At 46.7% G+C, this 18613-nt stretch overlaps 1 protein-coding gene across 5 annotated transcripts in view; it reads left to right on the top strand.

Annotated features, from left to right (window-relative positions):
- The window catches only part of SMC6 (structural maintenance of chromosomes 6), a 133115-nt gene that overhangs the window by 12239 nt on the left and 102263 nt on the right, over positions 1–18613 (top strand). For 3 of the 5 annotated variants that reach the window (XM_069728126.1, XM_069728121.1, XM_069728123.1), the window contains exons 3-7: positions 1168–1288; positions 5298–5403; positions 15666–15802; positions 17092–17153; positions 18160–18240. In XM_069728126.1, coding sequence (XP_069584227.1) covers positions 1168–1288; positions 5298–5403; positions 15666–15802; positions 17092–17153; positions 18160–18240 — 507 coding nt within the window. The remainder of the gene's footprint in view (positions 1–1167; positions 1289–5297; positions 5404–15665; positions 15803–17091; positions 17154–18159; positions 18241–18613) is intronic. The other 2 variants (XM_069728125.1, XM_069728124.1) reach the window with 1 other exon arrangement.

Below are 18613 nucleotides of genomic sequence, written 5' to 3'. Positions count from 1 at the left end.
ATGATTGTTCTCTGGATCAGACCTGCTATTCTGGAGGCTTACCGGGTCAGGAACAGAGTGACTCCTCCTGGGATTAAGACTCGCTCTGCCCCGGGCAGTGGGCGCCTCCTGGGCGGTGCACCATGGGGCATCCGCCCTACAACTTTGCAAGGCAACCTGGTGTTCCATTCACTCATTTGCCAAATGTTATAAGCTCCATACCTACGCTTTGGCAGTTGCCAGCCTAGGCGGAATGATCTTGCAGGCGGCAGTGGTAAGTTCTCCGACCTGAATGGAGTTTTTTTTCTGCTGTTCCCACCCCAGGGACTGCTTTGGGACATCCCATGGTTCCTGTGTCCCCCAATGAGGCGATAGAGAAAACAGGATTTTTGGTTGCTTACCGTAAAATCTGTTTCTCTGAGCCTTCATTGGGGGACACAGCACCCTCCCAAGTTGAACAGCTCTGTTTTATTGTGTTATATTGTCACAGTTTAACTTTCTATCTTTAACATGTTACTTCTCCTACTGCTTTTTTCACTAACTGAATATCCTACTTCCAGTCGGTGGGGTGTACACTGCAGAGGAGGAGCTAACTTTTTTATTTGCATAGTGTCAGCCTCCTAGTGGCAGCAGCATACACCCATGGTTCCTGTGTCCCCCAATGAAGGCTCCGAGAAACAGATTTTACGGTAAGCAACCAAAAATCCTGTTTTTATGGTGGTTACATTGGCACAATAATGAGCTTATGATTGTTGAAGCAACAGTCAACATTTAAAGGGGTTGTCCTCTTTCTGAAAAGTTTTTTCCCTAAATGCACAGTTCGTTGTAAAAAAACAAACAAACAAGCCAGTGTATTACTCACCCTGCCAGGGTCCAGAGGCGTTTCTCCGCCAATGCCTCGGTCTCTGTTGATTACCTATACCAGTGACATTGAGCTGAGCAGCTGAAGTGATATAGACCAAGTGATGGGCTGCAGCGATGTCAATGGAGAACTTGGCAGTGTTGTAGACTCAGCACTGAACCTGGGGAGGGTAAGTAATAGGTCTCTTGTGTTTTGTTTAGTTTTTTTTAACCATCGCATATAGAGAAAAGTTTTCCTGGAGGGGTCCTGAGGAAGTGAACGATGTGACTATTGACATTAGCTTTGCATAAAGGAGAGCGTTCGGTTTTGATGTGATCGTGTTTTAGCAGAGCACCGCTGAAGTTGGCATTATTGAAAGCATCTCCTTGAAGAACTTCATGTGCCATGCGATGCTGGGGCCGTTCCAATTTGGACCAAATGTCAACTTTATTGTTGGGAACAATGGAAGTAAGTGATGAAGATGAGATCCCAGTTACTTGTTGTGTGGATCCTGCCAAGACCACCTGCCCATGCGTGGCTCAGCCTGTTTGTCAGTGCTGTGTACATAATGACTCCTGTAACTTTGTTTCAGCCCATCACTATTTTGCAGATAGACACATTCTTGTTCATTCATTCACAGAGAAGAATCTGCCACACTCCTCAGTCTAGGCACTTTTCTGTGAACTACACAGCCTCTGGAATGTATTTTTTTCTACACTGATACACTGTAGCAAACTATGTGAACAGCTGAAGCTGCTGCTGTGTTTAGTTTACTGATTATTGCTATTCACACTTTCCTTTACAGATTAGGTAAATGAGCTGGGTATCTATATGCTTCACTTTTAGGGTGTGTGCACACACTGCGGATTTTGCTTCGGATTCGCAGCTGATCGGGCCGCTACAGATTCGCAGCAGTTTTCCATGCGTTTACAGTACCATGCAAACCTATGGAAAACAAAATCCGCAGTGCACATGCTGCGGAAAAAACCGCGTGGAAACGCTGCTTTGTTTATTCCGCAGCATGTCAATTCTTTGTGCGGATTCCGCAGCGGTTTACACCTGCTCCATAATAGGAATCCGCAGGTGTAAAACCGCCTGTGAAATCCGCACAAAAACCGCCAAAAAAAAACCGTGGTAAATCTGCGGTAATTACCAAAATCGGTCTTGAAAAATCCACAAGACTTTCCGCAGTGTTTGCACGTAGCCTTATGGCTTCCCCACCATTAAGTGTAAATTACGCTTTCCTTTATTAAAGGCTCTGGATACCCTTAACACGGTAAAAAAAAAAAAATCTTATTTTTAACTCTAAAGAAAAATAGTTGCACTAACGTCAAGGCTCCGAAGTTATTCATTATTTTACAACGTGCTCCTAATTTCAGTCATTTCTTATGTGGGCATATCCCTCCCAGTAATGCATGCTGGATGAGAGGTCTTTGTGACGAGGATGATGCATCAGCACAGCTTCGCTACTGAATCGATTTCTCCTGTAGTTCGTGAGGGAACCCGCCCTTATGCTGATCCTATGGGGTGTAAGATTCTCCTTCCCACCTGTGTGATCTCCTTCCCATTACAGACTGTAAAGTTAGCTTTCTTCTTTGTTTACATGGAGTGTGAGCTGCCCTCCTTGAACACTTGGATTCATTCCTTCCTCTCCACAATTCTTTGTGGATAGCAATGGGCTTCCTATTCTTATCTTGAAAAATAAGATGGAGTGCAGGGTACTGTGAGATCAAAAGCATACAGAATATTTAGAATGCCTTTTAATATTGCTTTTGGGGAGCAAAAGGAGAAGAAACTAAAATTGAGGCAAATGTGCCACCCCAAAACTCAAATTAAATCACTTATACAGTCTTCTCTCCTAGAAAAGTCTCTAAGGCAATGCAGTTTTGGTCCAAACACATGCAGTTTTTGTTGCTTTCCACAAGTTGCACAGAACCAAAACAACATACTCAAACATAAATCCCTAGCCTTGTCCAGGTGCTAACTAACCAGAACAGACCCTGGCTATTCATACATGGCTGAGCTAGCCCCAGCTCAGTCAAACAAAACAGTTCTTGTCAATAGATACCACTGTTACTTGCTGTTCTCTGAACACGGCCTGTGCATTCTATTCTCAGAGAGGGATTCTGTCCTGTCTCTCTATTCCGCCCCAAGACAAATCCAGTCTGGTCAACTTCCCTCAGCTTTCCTAGTTGTATACAGGGACAATCAGGCAATCTATTCAGAACCTGTAGAGCTAGGTTTTAACCCTATCCTACCTGACATCGTACATAACCACCTCACCACCCACTCCCGTTCCAAAGCTTGGGCTCTGCACCATCTGCCAAACACAGAGCCGACAGGGCTTTAAATTGACCCAAACTTGAGGCTCATGCTTGATCACACAAGGGCGAGTTAGTAACATAGTAACATAGTTAGTAAGGCCGAAAAAAGACATTTGTCCATCCAGTTCAGCCTATATTCCATCATAATAAATCCCCAGATCTACGTCCTTCTACAGAACCTAATTGTATGATACAATATTGTTCTGCTCCAGGAAGACATCCAGGCCTCTCTTGAACCCCTCGACTCCCAAGAACCTGCCACTATTTTTGGTACTGATTCTCAGCTGTGCTGATCTTTGGAAGGCAACCAAGTTCCTGCCACTTTGGCACCCGCAAGGTTGGTTTCTGACTGGGCCAACCAGCAGGGGTTTTTGAGTGGGTCCCTACTTATTCAGGGTTCTAATAGGTTGCCATAATATATGGCAAAGCTCATCCTTTTCCCTGGTTTTTGTACTTTATTGTTAACCTATCACACCTTTTCCATCACCTTATAGGGACCCGGCTATTTGGTAAGGAACTTCCTCTTCCCTGTGGGCACTGACACAAGTACCTGATCCCCAGACCTAAATTGTCTCACTCGAGCAGCCCAATTATATCCCCTGGATTTTTCTTCTTGGGCCTTGAGGAGGCGCTCTGTCACCTGTCATTTCACTTTGTTCCCACGAAACAACAAATCATTTTGTATGGCCCCTTGCGGAAACACTATCGGCTCAAGGGGAACCCCATTTACATTTTCCAGAGTACCTTTCGCTCTTAAGTCTCTGATCTGGGCTATTCCAAAGTTGCCCTGGGACTTCTTCAGGTCAGGGATATTGGTGTCAGGTGATCCTTCCTTATCCCATAAGTTCCAGAACAAAGGAAAATATCGTTCGATAACAATAGCATGCAGCAAGTCCTTGACCTCTTCCACTTGATGGGACACGGAACCACATTCTGTGCGTATGTTGATCTGGGCCATGGGATAGTTCTCGGCATCTCCATGGATATGCCTTACCCCCACTCTTCCTAGGGACTAGCACATGCGGAAGTCCGACCCTTGCCAGGGTCAACAAACTCAGAGTCCAGAAGACCTGTAAGTAGGACACCGTTCACAATCACCTGGCATTTCTGAGGCCCATCGTCAGGATGAGGAACAGCGCTGCTGGCACAGGGTAGATGAAGTAGGAGTAACACCGGCCTACGCTGCAGTCTATCGGCTCCGAGGTCAGATGACAAACGGCTGATTTATAACCCAGCAAATCAGCTATTGTCTATAGCAACCACTGATATGTGTGCTTCTCTGCACACGGTCTGTGCAGTCTCTTCTCAGAGAGGGAATCTAGCCTGTGTCTCTCCTCCTCCCCAAGACACATCCAATCTGGTCAGTTTCCCTAAGCAGAACAGCTAGCCTGGTTATATAGAGGGCTAGTCAGTTGATCTAATCAGAACCTGCAGAGCTAAGATGTAACCCTAGCCTACGTGGCTTTGCTACATGTTATGTTTGTGGTGTAGATTTCACTACTTTTACTTATACATTTAAAAAAGTTGTATTATATATGCTAATTAGTAGAGGTGAGCGGATCAATTCGCTGGACTCCGGTTCAGGTCAGTGATACCTGGCGACTAGATGGGAGGCCCACAAACTCTTATTTTCCTTCGTTCCGGTCTCGACTTTTGATTAGCCAGCGCTGACGCCACGTCATGACACATTACACTGATAATGTTGCACCAGCCCTGACAAATGAAATGTGATGCCGGAAGGTAAGGGATTCAGGGCCTATCTAGCCACCAGGTACCACTGACCAGGACGCTGGACCTCAGTTCTACAAGTGATCCTCTTAACTCTACTAATTAAAGGTCCTCATTACTCCATCTGCACGGTCAAGATCACATTAAATTCCAGTAGTGCTCAAAGCGAACAGTCAGTGAATCCTAACATGAGGGGCAGCGGATACTAAATGAGGGGACAGAGTTGTAAAAGCTGGGGACTTCTAATTAGCAAATGTAACAAAAAATTTTTTTTGCAAAAGTAGTTAAATCTGTACTATAGGTCTGATTTTTATCGGGGCTCAGTCCCCTATATGACTGTATAAGTGGTTTAATTTGAGTTTTGGGGGGTGACAGACTTCAATTGTTTTGGTTTCACATTCTCTTATTTCTTTTCTGTTGTAAAGGTGGCAAAAGTGCGGTTCTAACAGCTCTTATCGTAGGGCTCGGTGGAAAAGCCGCCATCACAAACAGAGGTACCTCAATCAAAGGGTTTGTGAAGGACGGAGAGACGTAAGTGTTAGAAGTTTTCCCAAATATCTGTCTGCTATTCACTTATACCGTCAACTGCACCCACTTATCTGTCCTAGGAGAACAAGGCCGTATGTGCACAACATGAGAATGTGTGAAAACTGTAAAGCGCTGCGGAATATGTTAGCGCTATATAAAAAATAAAAATAAAGATTATTACATGTATCGGGCTCCACACCTTAATGACCAGATCTGAAGTGGTCCTAATCGCCAGCCAGTTTTCTTTTCATTGCTTTTTTCAGTTTTTCCCTGTCCACATGTTAATACCTGTAAATAAATGTATACTGTATTTTGTGGATTATAAGACGCACCATTACCATAAGACACACCCCAAATCTTGAGTGGAAAGTAGGAAAAAAATTGAAAAAATTTACATGATGCTTCGTCTTATATTCCCTTTTAAAGGTAGCTTACCTGAGGGGCAGCTGCATTGGAGTGGGGTCACAGGATGCAGGGTTGCCGCTTTAGAAGGCTGGCGGCGGCAGGACAATGTTGCGGTGCCTGGGTTCTCAGAAGTTGTCGTCTCACGAAATCTCAATCAGCGCATGCTCTGCCTCCGGCGACCATTTACCCGGAGCCCACCGCAGGGATATCACAGGGAAAATGGATTCCACTCGCCGGCACCAAAACCTTCTGAGATCTCGGGCATTACGCACCACTCCTAATGCCACAGGCCTCCTGAAGCAGTGACTCTACCTCCTGCGACCCCGTTCCACCACAGCTGCCCCCTCATTCACTTTGGAGTATAGGATGCATTTACATTTTCCACCCAGATTTGGAGGAGAAAAAGTGCGTCTTATAATCCCGTTCACTTTTCTGGGGCCTTTCCACCCCCCCCCCCCCCCCCCCCTATATTGTATATTTTAGACTTTATGTTTCTTTCTAAGTAGAATACACACACACACACACACACACACACACACACACACACTCCGCCGATGCTCCTGGTGTCTGATACTAACTTCAGATTGGCTGCAGCGCTGTCGAATTGTTTGCTCAGCAGCTCGTGCTATTCACTTGGACTGAGCCATTGAACTCAGTTACTGGCTGCAGTGATGTCACCGCTGTGGACAATAACGCACTGGGAGCAGCAGGCGTGACTTCAACTCTAGCAGTAGTTGGACAATTCCTATTGGATCCTATGTCACACCACATGTGTATCAAGATGAAGTGGCGATATGCACAGATAGGTTTTTCTCCTACGCCTCATTGGGGGACACAGGACCATGGGTGTAATGATGCTCGCCACTAGGACGACACTAAGTAAACACAAAGAATTAACTCCTCCTCTGCACTATACACCCCTTGACTGGCCAGTAACGACCCAGTTCTTGCTTAGTGTCTGTAGGAGGCACTTGGGTCTGTTTTCAGACCCCAACGTTTTTATTTTATTTTTTCTGTAAATGTTTATTTTTTAATTAACGGAGTGAAGGGGCGACGGATTCCTTTTCAGGGTCCGCTCTCCCCCGAGCCATCAACAGGCGAGCATGGCGAGTGTACCTCTCCTGCGACGACTGGGGCACGCCTAATCTACGCTAGGGCGACCGTTCCTATACGGTCCCGATCTCCCCCCCTGTGAGATGGCGAGCACATAGAGTATACCTCTTAGGTGCATCTCCCGGGCTCCTCCGCAATTAAGCCCTCACCTGACGGCGTCATGTAGTCCCCACAGTAGCCGTAAGTCCCCTGCGGCAGGCACATATCAGGACGCTCTCCATCCCCCGGCATAGGGAGGATTGATTGAGCTGGAGGTGACTCCCTCCTCGGTGAGTACTACCCTTCCTCATGCTTCCGGCGTGGGAAGGTGCGGTCCGGGTCCCTGGGGAGAGGTACCGCTGGCTAGATGCCAGCGGCGATCATTAGGCGAGGCGGCGCGGGCGCCCTCCGCCGGCCGGCTCCACAAATTTAGTCCCCGGCTTCATCAGCCGGACTAGGCCGCAGTTAAAAAATCCCACCCACCGCCTGAGCTCCGCCCACTACTCAGGCGCTTCTCGCTCTGATCGAGAAGAGCCCTGCAAATCTCGGGAGCCATCTTGGGACTCCAATTCTGCGGGGAAATTCAGCCGAAAACGCTACTTTCCTCTCTTCCTCCCTGGGGATGCCAGCACAGGACCATGGGTAAGCTGCTCCACTCCATAGGGAAAAGCTTAACCCCTTCTCTGCTCCCATAGCCCTACTATCGCAGTTTATTGGAGAATAGACATACACTATGTCTCAATCTAAGGAGGCTAAAAGGGGCAATAAAAAGCACACTGTGTTCTTTACTTCTTGTGCCACTTGCAATTCTGCGTTGCGACGTGCCCACAATACCCCCTTGTGCCAGGACTGTGACCCGGCCTGTGCGCAACCGCCTTCTGCCTCCACCTCCAATGTCCCCACCGACCCCGTCAAGCCTAACCCTCCTGAGTGGGCCGCGTCCTTTTCATGATCAGTGGATTCCTTGAACAAGGCATTGGACTCTTTCCGGGGATCCTCCCTAAGCCAGAACTCGCCTCCGTCGACTGCGACGGAATCTGGCGCAGGTGCGGGGCCGTCCGACCACAGGGGACGTACCGTTCTACGGGACTCTCGAGGTGCCAGAAAAAGGACCCTTCCCTCGTCTCCCATACACGCTCGAGCTTCAGCATCTGTGAGCTCATCTTCTCGCTCCCCCTCCCCCGAGGGTTGCAGCTTACATGACTCGGAATACGAGTCGGAGGAATCTTTAACCCAAGATTCCCCTATCTGTCAAAAGACACTTGACTCCCTTATTGAGGCAGTCAACAAAACACTAATGGTGGACGAGGAATCTGTATCCACTCTGGAACACGTCGTGTCTTTTATAAAGACTAAACGCGTTCAAAAGATATTTGCCAATCACCCTGAGTTTCAGGACATTGTCCAAAATCACAGGGAACACCCGGAGAAGCGATTTACGGCTCAAAAAGCCGCGGAAGCTAAATATCCTTTCTCCAAGGACCTGATGAAGGAGTTGATTCTCTCTCCTTCTGTGGATCCTGCCATATCGAGACGCGCATCCAAAGCAGTATTATCTCTGTCCGACGGTTCATCAGTCAAAAATCCTTCTGACCGTCAAATTGATTATCTGGCTCGCTCAGTCTTTGAGGCCTCAGGAGCAGCTCTCCTTCCATCTTTTGCCACTACCTGGGTGGCTAAGGCAGTGGTTGCCTGGGCAGAGGTGTTAACCTCTACCGTCCACGACAGTAATCTCCCCCCAGAGGCGGCCAGACTAGCTAACCAGATAGCTAAGGCCGGAGATTTCGTAGTTATAGCTTTAGATGCGGCTAATTGTGCAGCGCAAGCTGCTGCAAATGCAATCTCCATCAGGAGGGCCTTGTGGCTCCGTGATTGGCAAGCAGATTCTGCTTCTAAAAAGTCGCTGACTTCTTTACCTTAGCAATCTGGCTGTTTATTTGGGGAGAAACGAGACCAAATCATTTCTGACGCTACCGGAGGAGTAAATTCCCCAGCAAAAACCTGCCCGGCCTTTTCGGAATCAACAACAGTTAGTTTCGATTCCGGTCCTTTCGTAACAGCTCAAGTTGGTCCTCCACTTCCCCTGGTTCGGGACGGCAGGAAAACAGGAACCCCAGGTCTCATACACCACGTAACCGTTCCTGGAAACCCAGACCGAGACCTTCTGGCCCTATGGCATCCCTTAAACCTTCTACACAATGACTCGTCGACGTGTCCGGCTGACATTGACGAAGTAGGCGGACATCGTCTTTCGTTCCGTCAAAATTGGCTCTCGGTCGTTCACGACGAGTGGTTCAGAGAGCTCGTGTCTTCCGGATACAAAATCGAGTTTTCTTCCATCCCCCTTCCGCGCTTCTTCCAGTCTTCTCCCCCCAAATCAAGGGCGTCACATCTTCTTCAGGCCATACAGGCGCTTCAAAGGGACGGATGTCATCGTCCCAGTCCCACGAGACCAAAGGTTCAAGGGGTTTTACTCCAACCTATTCGTGGTCCCAAAGAAGGACGGGACTCTACAGCCCATACTGGACCTCAAACTGCTAAACAAGTTCATACGGGTCCGACACTTCAGGATGGACTCGCTCCATTCCATTGTCGCGTCCCTGGAAAAAGGAGAGTTCCTTGCATCCATAGACATCAAGGATGCCTATCTACACATCCCAATTTTTCCTTCTCATCAGCAGTTCCTACGCTTAGCAGTCCAGGAAGAACACTTCCAGTTTGTGGCCTTGCCCTTCGGACTCGCCACTGCCCCCAGAGTCTTCACGAAGATCATGGCAGCTGTCATGGCCATTCTTCACGCTCGGGGAGTGGTAGTTCTTCCATATCTGGACGACCTATTAATCAAGGGTCCGTCCCATTCTGCCTGCGAGGAGTCTGTAAATATCACCGTGGATTCTCTTTCTTGCCTGGGTTGGAAAATCAACTTCGAGAAATCCTCTCCACTACCAGCTCGGCAAATCTGCTTCCTGGGCATGATTTTGGACTTTTCACGTGGGTTAGTCATTCTCCCTCCAGAGAAGGTCTTGTCCTTACAACAGGGAGTGTGCAAGCTCTCCCGCCCAGTCCCTCACTCCATTCGCTTCACGATGCGCATCCTCGGGAAAATGGTTGCGGCGATGGAAGCCATTCTGTTTGCGCAGTTCCATCTCGGTCCCCTGCAACAGGCGCTGCTGTTATCCTGGGACAGGAGTCTGTTCTCCCTCGACCGTCGTTTTCGCCTGTCCCCACAGGTCAGGCATACCCTCAGGTGGTGGACGCTGTAGTCCTCCCTGGACCAAGGAAAGTCTTTTCTCCCAGTGTGCTGGTTAGTGGTGACCACCGATGCCAGCCTTTTGGGCTGGGGCGCAGTTTTCAATCACACGGCACAGGGTCATTGGTCCACAAGAGTCGCGTCTTCCAATCAACATCTTGGAGATTCGAACAATCACACTTGCCTTACTCAACTTTCACCACCTTCTCCCAGGCCATCCCATCAGAATCCAATCCGACAACGCAACAGCCGTGGTGTCTATCAACCAGCAAGGGGGAACCCGCAGCAGGGCAGCCATGCTTTGAAGTCTCCCACATCCTACGCAGGGCCGAGACAAATCATTCGCTCATCTCGGCGATCCACATACTGGGTGTGGAGAATTGGGAAGCGGACTTCCTCAGTCGCCAAGGTCTTGCCTCGGGCGAGTGGTCCCTCCATCCGGAAGTCTTCCAGCAGATTTGTCTTCGCTGGGGGACGCCGGATGTGGATCTCATGGCCTTGAGGCTAAACAACCAGGTTCCCCTGTTCATTGCTCGATCCCACGATCCTTGCGCCATCGGAGCATATGCTTTGGTCCTGTCGTGGCATCTGTTCTAACTGCCATACATATTTCCGCCTCTTCCTCTGCTCCGAGAGTCATCAAGAAGATCAGGGCAGAGGGGAGACCGGTGATCCTCGTCGCGCCTGACTGGCCGCGCCAAGCATGGTACGTGGAACTCGTCCAAATGGTCGCCGACGTCCCCTGGCGGCTTCCAGATCGCATGGATCTTCTCACAGGGCCCGATTTGCCACCAGAACTCCGGGGTCCTGCCTTTGATGGCGTCGCCGTTGAGTCCTGGATTTTAGCCCAAGCCGTATTCTCTCCAGGGGTTTCTTCTACCATGATTCGTGCTAGGAAACCCGTATCCATGCGCATTTATCATCGTATCTGGCGCATCTTCTTTTCATGGTGCAATGCCCATGGTGCAATGCCCATGGTTCTCCTCTGGTGTTTTCCATTCCGTCCATTCTGGAGTTTCTCCAATCGGGTTTAGAGTCAGGCCTTGTCCTAAGCTCGCTCAAGGGACAAGTGTCAGCATTTTCTGTTCTATTCCAATGAAAGATCGCTTCCAGACTGCCAGTTAAGACTTTCATCCAAGAAATCTCCCGGGTGGTCCCTCCCTACAAAATGCCTTTGGCTTCATGGGATCTTAACTTGGTTCTCGGAGTTCTTCAGGAGGCCCCTTTCGAACCATTGCAGGACATCTCTCTCACCCTCCTTTCTTGGAAGGTGGTCTTTCTCGTGGCGATTACGTCAATCAGGAGAGTTTGAGTTGGTGGCCCTCTCTTGCCAACCCCCTTATCTGATTTTTCATTCAGACAAGGTAGTTTTGAGAACCTCTCCCTTTTTCCTACCTAAAGTCGTCTCCTCCTTTCATCTAAATGAGGACATTGTCTTGCCGTCATTCTGTCCGGCACCAACCCACCGTATCGAGAAAGCTCTCCATACTCTGGATGTGGTTAGAGCTCTTCGGCGGTACATATCTCGCATGGCTCCCTTCCGTAAGTGGGATGTCCTGTTTGTGGCTCTGGAGGGACATAGGAAAGGTCTACCCGCCTCAAAGGCCACTCTAGCCAAGTGGATTCGCTCCACTATTCAGGAATCCTACCGCGTCAGGAACACCCCTGTCCCAGCAGGACCAACTCGGTTGGTCGGTTCTTCTTGGGCCATTCGGCACCAGTCTTCAGCACAACAGCTTTGTAAAGCTGCGACTTGGTCCAGTCTGCATACGTTCACGAAGCACTATCACGTTCATAAAGTCACTCAAAGAAGAAAACAGCTGACCACACCACCAAATCACTTACTTTGTGAGCACACCGGCTATCAGCAGAAGCTGGCCAGCTGATCTCGGGTGCTAAGCCAAGAAGACATGCTGATACGAATTATGAAGGGAAGAAAACGGCAGCACTCACCGATCTTCAAAGCAGGTAAATCTTTATTGCGTTAAAATCTTCACGGCTCGGGGGTGCACATATAACTGAGGGTACAGGCTCAAACGACGGCTGTTTTGCGCCGCTCCGGCACTTCAACGGGTTTGGGAATGGACGGACATGACGCCAGAAGAAGTCTATGCTGAAGGCACACCTCCTCCCTACGTCACACCGCCCATTCACAGTACGGGACACTAAAAACAACTAAAAACAAATTCAATGCGCGCACGCTGTGTTAGACTTGTGTAGCATATACTAAACCAGGTATTCAAAAGCATTATAAATATAAGCAACGAAGTTACGTCTCTCTAATTAAGATCGTGCAAGGACTGTACCTATCTAAACTTTCTCTCGTACTACTAGAAGATTAACATGAATGAACTATAGCAATACACTTTTAGACATAACCAACCCGCATTGCAAATATACGATCCAAATATAACAACATAGGCGAAAAATTCCAAAGAAAACGACAATACATTTGTGCTGATGTATTATGCGGAGAGAATACGGATAATCCTGATCATAAAAATATTGACATGTCCACCCTATCATGCAGGCCTGCGAGACCAATAGCCCCTGTCTGCATTATATCCATCTTGCCTCCCGCCTCAGTAATTAATTATGGAGATCTCCTCCTCTTTTGGATGGTACAACTTCTTCTATGCCCGCGAATGTCATCACCCTGGGGTTCCCCCCATGGACTTCCTGAATGTGGCTAATAAGCCTAAGTACTCCCTTACCTGATGTTATGGATTTAAAGTGTTCCCTAAAGCGTATATATAAATGTCGTATAGTTTTACCTATGTAATGCCCACAAGGGCAGAAAACCACATATGCGACATAATCTGTTTTGCAGTATGTAAAATGTGTCACTTTATGAGCAACTGGTCGTATATTTAAGACCCCGTCTGTGACATGATATTTACAATATACACAGTGACCGCAACGGTAATTCCCCTTCGGGGTACTTAACTCAAGCCAATTATTTGTCTTATCTTTCGTGATACAATTAAGTACCAAGATATCCTTTGCCCTTGTACTACGTCTGTTTGAGATCAGAGGGCCCCTAGCTACTATTCCAGTTAAATCCTTATCTTTCTCCAGGATGTGCCAATTTTTTCTAATAGCAGCTCGAATATGCTGATCCATGGGGCCGTATTGGAAGCAAAATGTGAACCTTTTTTCTTTTGTGCCTCGTGTCCCTTGGGCATGACTGGTACTGGTTTCACTCATTTTCCTTACTACTTCTTGCCAAACCTTATCTGGGTACCCTCTGTCTTTTCGTCTTTTGCCTAGTTCTCGAGATTGTAGGTCAAAGCACTCTTGCGTATTATTGGCTCTACATGTTCTTAGGAGCTGGCTATAAGGCAGCGATCATTTCGTGTGGATCGGGTGATAACTGTTGTAATGCATAACCGAATTGATGACTACTGGTTTGCGGTTTAAAGAGGTGCACAGTTCCCCCTCCCTCAATTTGTAAAGACACATCTAAATAATCTAAGTGTAATCCCCCAAATGTTGACGTAAGGTCATTCCCATCGTATTAACGTTAAGATAGGCAACAAATTGGGCAAAACTCCTCCGATCCGTCCCACACAAAGAACATGTCGTCGACATATGTGAGGTACAGCTTGATATGTTTACGAAATACATTATCGGCTGAATATATGTATATCTCCTCAAAATGACCTAAATATAAGTTAGCAAATGTACATGCTGCCGGAGTCCCCATGGCAGTACCGACAATCTGTATGTACCAGAGGTCCATAAACGTAAATGCATTGTGTCAGAATAAACATAAAGCCATTGCAAATTAAATCAATGAAATTACGATCCCTGTTAATAGTACTCAAAATCTGGCGTATGGATTCAACCCCCTCTCTCTGGGGGATACGCGTATATAAATTGACCACGTCCACTGAGGCTAACATGAATCCTGGTTGCCAAGTGAATTGTTTGATGTGTGTCAAAAAAGAATTCGTGTCTTTTATGTATGAAGGAATACTTGGAAAGTGGTTCAGTAAAGGACCCCACCCCAGACACAATTGGTCGGCCCTGTGGGTCTGTAATCGCCTTATGTATTTTCGGGACATGGTACCAGTGCGGTTTCATGGGGAACTCCAGCAGCAATTTTTCAGCTTTCTTCTGTGAAATGACATTAGTTTCCACGGTTTTTCTTAGCAATGATCTCAATTCTCCCTTATATTTAAATGTGGGGTCACCCTGAAGCCTTCTATACGTGCTCCTATCTGCCAGCTGCCTGTTGGCCTCCTTAACGTACATCTCTCTTGGAATTAGCACAATCTTGCCCCCTTATCTGCTAGTCGCACTACCGTATCCTCCCGCCCTGCTATCTCTTTCAATGCGCCCTTTTCCTGGAACCTTACGAGAGAAAGTTTAGATAGGTACAGTAGAGCAATGGTCCTTGCACGATCTTAATTAGAGAGACGTAACTATGTTCCTTATAATTATAATGCTTTTGAATACCTGGTTTAGTATATGCTACACATAAGTCTAACACAGCGTGCGCTCATTGAATTTGTTTTTAGTTGTTTTTAGTGTCCCGTACTGTGAATGGGCGGTGTGATGTAGGGAGGAAGTGTGCCTTCAGCATACACTTCTTCTGGCGTCATGTCCGTCCGTTCACAAACCCGTTGAAGCGCCGGAGCAGCGCGAAACGGCCGTCGTTTGAGCCTGTACACTCCGTTGTATGTGCACCCCCGAGCCGTGAAGATTTTAACGCAATAAAGATTTACCTGCTTTGAAGATCGGGGAGTGCTGCTGTTTTCTTCCCTTCATGATTACTATCACGTTCATACCCAGGCTTCGGCAGACGCTGCCCTTGGCAGGCGCATTCTGCAAACGGCGGCACCTCATAAGTCAGTGGTACATGGGGTTTTAGCAGTGCAATTGCTCCCCACCCAGGGACTGCTTTAGGACGTCCCATGGTCGTGTCCCCCAATGAGGCATAGGAGAAAAGGAGATTTTTGTTTACTCACCGTAAAATCTTTTTCTCCGAGCCAATCATTGGGGGACACAGCACCCAACCTGTTAGCCTATTGGCTAGTTGTTGTTGTGGTTTGTTCCTCAGTTTTTGACATAGTTTACTTGTCTTGGTTTTTCTTATACTCCTACTGCTTTACTACCGAACTGGGTCATTACTGGCCAGTCAAGGGGTGTATACGGCAGAGGAGGAGTTAATTCTTTGTGTTTACTTAGTGTCCTCCTAGTGGCAGCAGCATAACACCCATGGTCCTGTGTTCTCCAATGATTGGCTCGGAGAAAAAGATTTTACGGTGAGTACACAAAAATCACCTTTTTTCACTCTTTGCTACCTGTAGAACGCATACTAACTTAGACAGCGCCCGTATTCTGCTGATAGACATCATAGCCCTGCAGGATTATTATTAATTATTACTGGCCTCCTTATCACTGATGTATCCGTGCCTTAATGCAATGTTTATGACTGACGCAGTTATATATAATGTGTTTATAGGTTTTGCAGCCCACTTAGAAATATTTAACATCTACTCTTCGCTTTCAGTTCAGCCGACGTTTCCATAAAATTGCGGAACAGAGGCAACGATGCATTTAAAGGTGATGTTTATGGAGAGTCCATTATCGTGCAGCAGCGGCTCACGGCAGATGGCGGGCGCAGTTATAAGCTGAAAAGCTCCTCAGGTACATGCAAACATGGTGTCCCGTACATCCTACATGGTGTCCTGTACATCCTACATGCTGTGTTCACATGCGGCAGGTTTGTTGTTTCGATCCCAAATGCATGAATGGGATTGTTTCTGCAGAAAGGGCATGGATTACAAGCCCCGTTCAGTCGCAGTAAATTCTGCAGCAAATAATCCACCTAAGAATATATCCCAACATGTTTTTCTATCAATATGTGGTAGGTGCTCCATTACACTTTGGATGACTCTCATTCATTGGCTTTTCATTTCTGATATTGCATTGGAGTCCATGATGCTCCTTCCCTTTCTCCTTCTACCAGTACCTTTTCTTGTTATATGCTGGACGTGGCTCAAGAGCGATGCTGCCACCTGCTGACTACATTTATTATGTTTTGTCTAATAGAGAAGGCACAATCATCAAAGTGTGCATTCTTTTTTTGTCACTAGTTTTTGATGTTCTTATTTAACCCCTTCCCGACATAAAATGTACTGGGATATGATATGCTGGCTCTCTGATTTTGATGCTCACACGCCGAGCTTGCTGCTTTCCTGCAGAAGATGGCTGATTTAATCAACCATCATGTGCCTTTAGCAGCTGTGGATGGAGCGCACCTGTAAAGCAGGCGGGCACGTCATTCCACGTTCCTGTGATCGCGAAGCGCCGATGGGTTGCCATGATAGGCGGAGGTCTGCTGAAGAATTACGGGGTTTTTTTTTGGGTTGCCGCAACATTGAAATGAAGGGCGGGCAAAACATCATATCTACCCCAAAATTATATCAATAAAAACATCAGCTTAAGGCGCAAAAAAATAAGTGTTACGGGTCTCGGGAAAATGGTGACAAAAGCAAATTTATTTATTTATTTTTTTACTCATTTTAATTTTTTTTTTTCACCAATTAAATAAAAAACAAAACAAAAACTATACATGTTTGGTATCTGCGTAATTGTACTGACCTGGGGAATCATAATGCCAAATCAGCTTACCCGTACAATGGACATCGTAAATGGGGGAAAAAAACAAAACTTAAAACATACCGTATGTGAAATTGAACTTTTTTTTTTTCTCTTTCAACGCACTTGGAGATTTTTTTTCCCCTGCTTTCCAATGCATCACATGATAAAATGAATGGTGTCATTCTATAATACAACTCGTCCGCCAAAAAACAATTCCCCAAACAGCTATGTGGACAGAAAAGTAACAAAATTATGACTTTTAGAAAAAACATAATGGTATATGGCCGTAGCGTGAAGGGGTTAAAGTAAATTATACTTTTTTACTTTTAAAGGATCATTGGTTTCTACTAAGAAGGAGGAGCTCACCGCAGTCCTTGACCATTTCAACATACAGGTGATATGACTATAATCGCATGATGTGAAAGTTCCCATTTCTTCGTAATTTGCCAAATGCAAAGAGTAATAGACTTCAGCATCGCATCAAACTGCACAGATTTTGCTTGCAGTCATGGAGGTGAGAGTTGATGCAAATTAATTTGGACGTTTCATTCGAGCTGCACAAGAGGAGGATTACCTCCAGACATCCACGGCTCTTCTTCTGATTAACCAGCCTGGCGCTACGTCACATTGAGCGTCACGATGCAACTATGATGTTGTGTCAGGCCGGCTAATCAAAAGAAGGAGCCGTGCATGCCAGGAGGTAAGACGTACTGTTCCCGTACTGCGGCCTCAGACTACTGTCGTGGCTGATGGAACGAAACGTGCAAATAAATTTGCACCAACTGTAAAAGTTTCAAAGCTTCCTTTTAGTCAAGGCTTTTTGTAATGACGATAAATTGGCGCAATCGGAGACTGTGACGAAAGGACTATGCATTTAAAGGGGTTGTCCGGCGAAATCAAGTTGCCCATCTGCAAAATAAGTGGTAGCTTATTGATCAGTGGGGGTCCAATCGCACCTATTGCACTTTTTTTTTTATTGTGTGTTTGTGTGTGTGTGATCTCTATCAGTATCTTCTATCCCCATTCCAAAATGTAGCGGGTGGTTGGTTCATTTTCTATGGCGCCACCGCTAAAAGCTGAGCACAGGGCTCAGCAGCTTCTTAGGGAATGAATGGAGCAGAGATCGTACATACAGGGATTAAACTTTCCCATTCTGCTGATGGGTGCAATTCGCAGCGGTCAGACCCCCAGTGATCAATAGTGATAAATAAGTTATCATTAGTCCTGTTTTTGATGTTATTACTGGCCAAACCCTTTAAATAAATTACAATAAAATATTATATCTTTATTTATAGATCCCCCTCCTGTCCTATTGCACCAATTCTATAAAGCATTTTAGTCCTAATGGCCAATCTTCTGTGTATCTTGTACCCAGTCCTAGTCTTTGTGTGTTTCTGCAGGTCGACAATCCAGTGTCTGTTCTTACACAAGAGATGAGCAAACATTTCCTGCAGTCTAAGAACGAGGCGGACAAATATAAGGTGAGTTGTGAAACTGTGGACTTTGATAATTCCAGCATATTTGTGTACCATATTTTTTGAATTATAAAATGCTCCGGATTATAAGACTCTTCCGGATTATAAAACACACCCCAAATTTTCATGAGAAAAATGGGAAAAAAACTTTTTTTTAATAAAATGGTGATTCTTCTTATAATCCATGTGTATTATTGCTTACCGGGGGTGGTGGCTGTGGTGAAGCAAGATCCCAGGGTCGCTGCTGGATGAGGCAAGAGCGGAGCGCTATGTCCCCGGAGGCGTCACTGTGCTGTGTCCCCGGAGGCATCGCTGCGCTGTGTCCCCGGAGGCGTCGCTGCGCTGGGTCCCCGGAGGAGTCGCTGCGCTGCGTCCCCGG

The sequence above is a fragment of the Ranitomeya imitator genome, chromosome 5, assembly GCF_032444005.1.
Source record: "Ranitomeya imitator isolate aRanImi1 chromosome 5, aRanImi1.pri, whole genome shotgun sequence".
NCBI lineage: Eukaryota > Metazoa > Chordata > Amphibia > Anura > Dendrobatidae > Ranitomeya > Ranitomeya imitator.
This window is presented reverse-complemented; position numbering and strand designations above follow the sequence as displayed.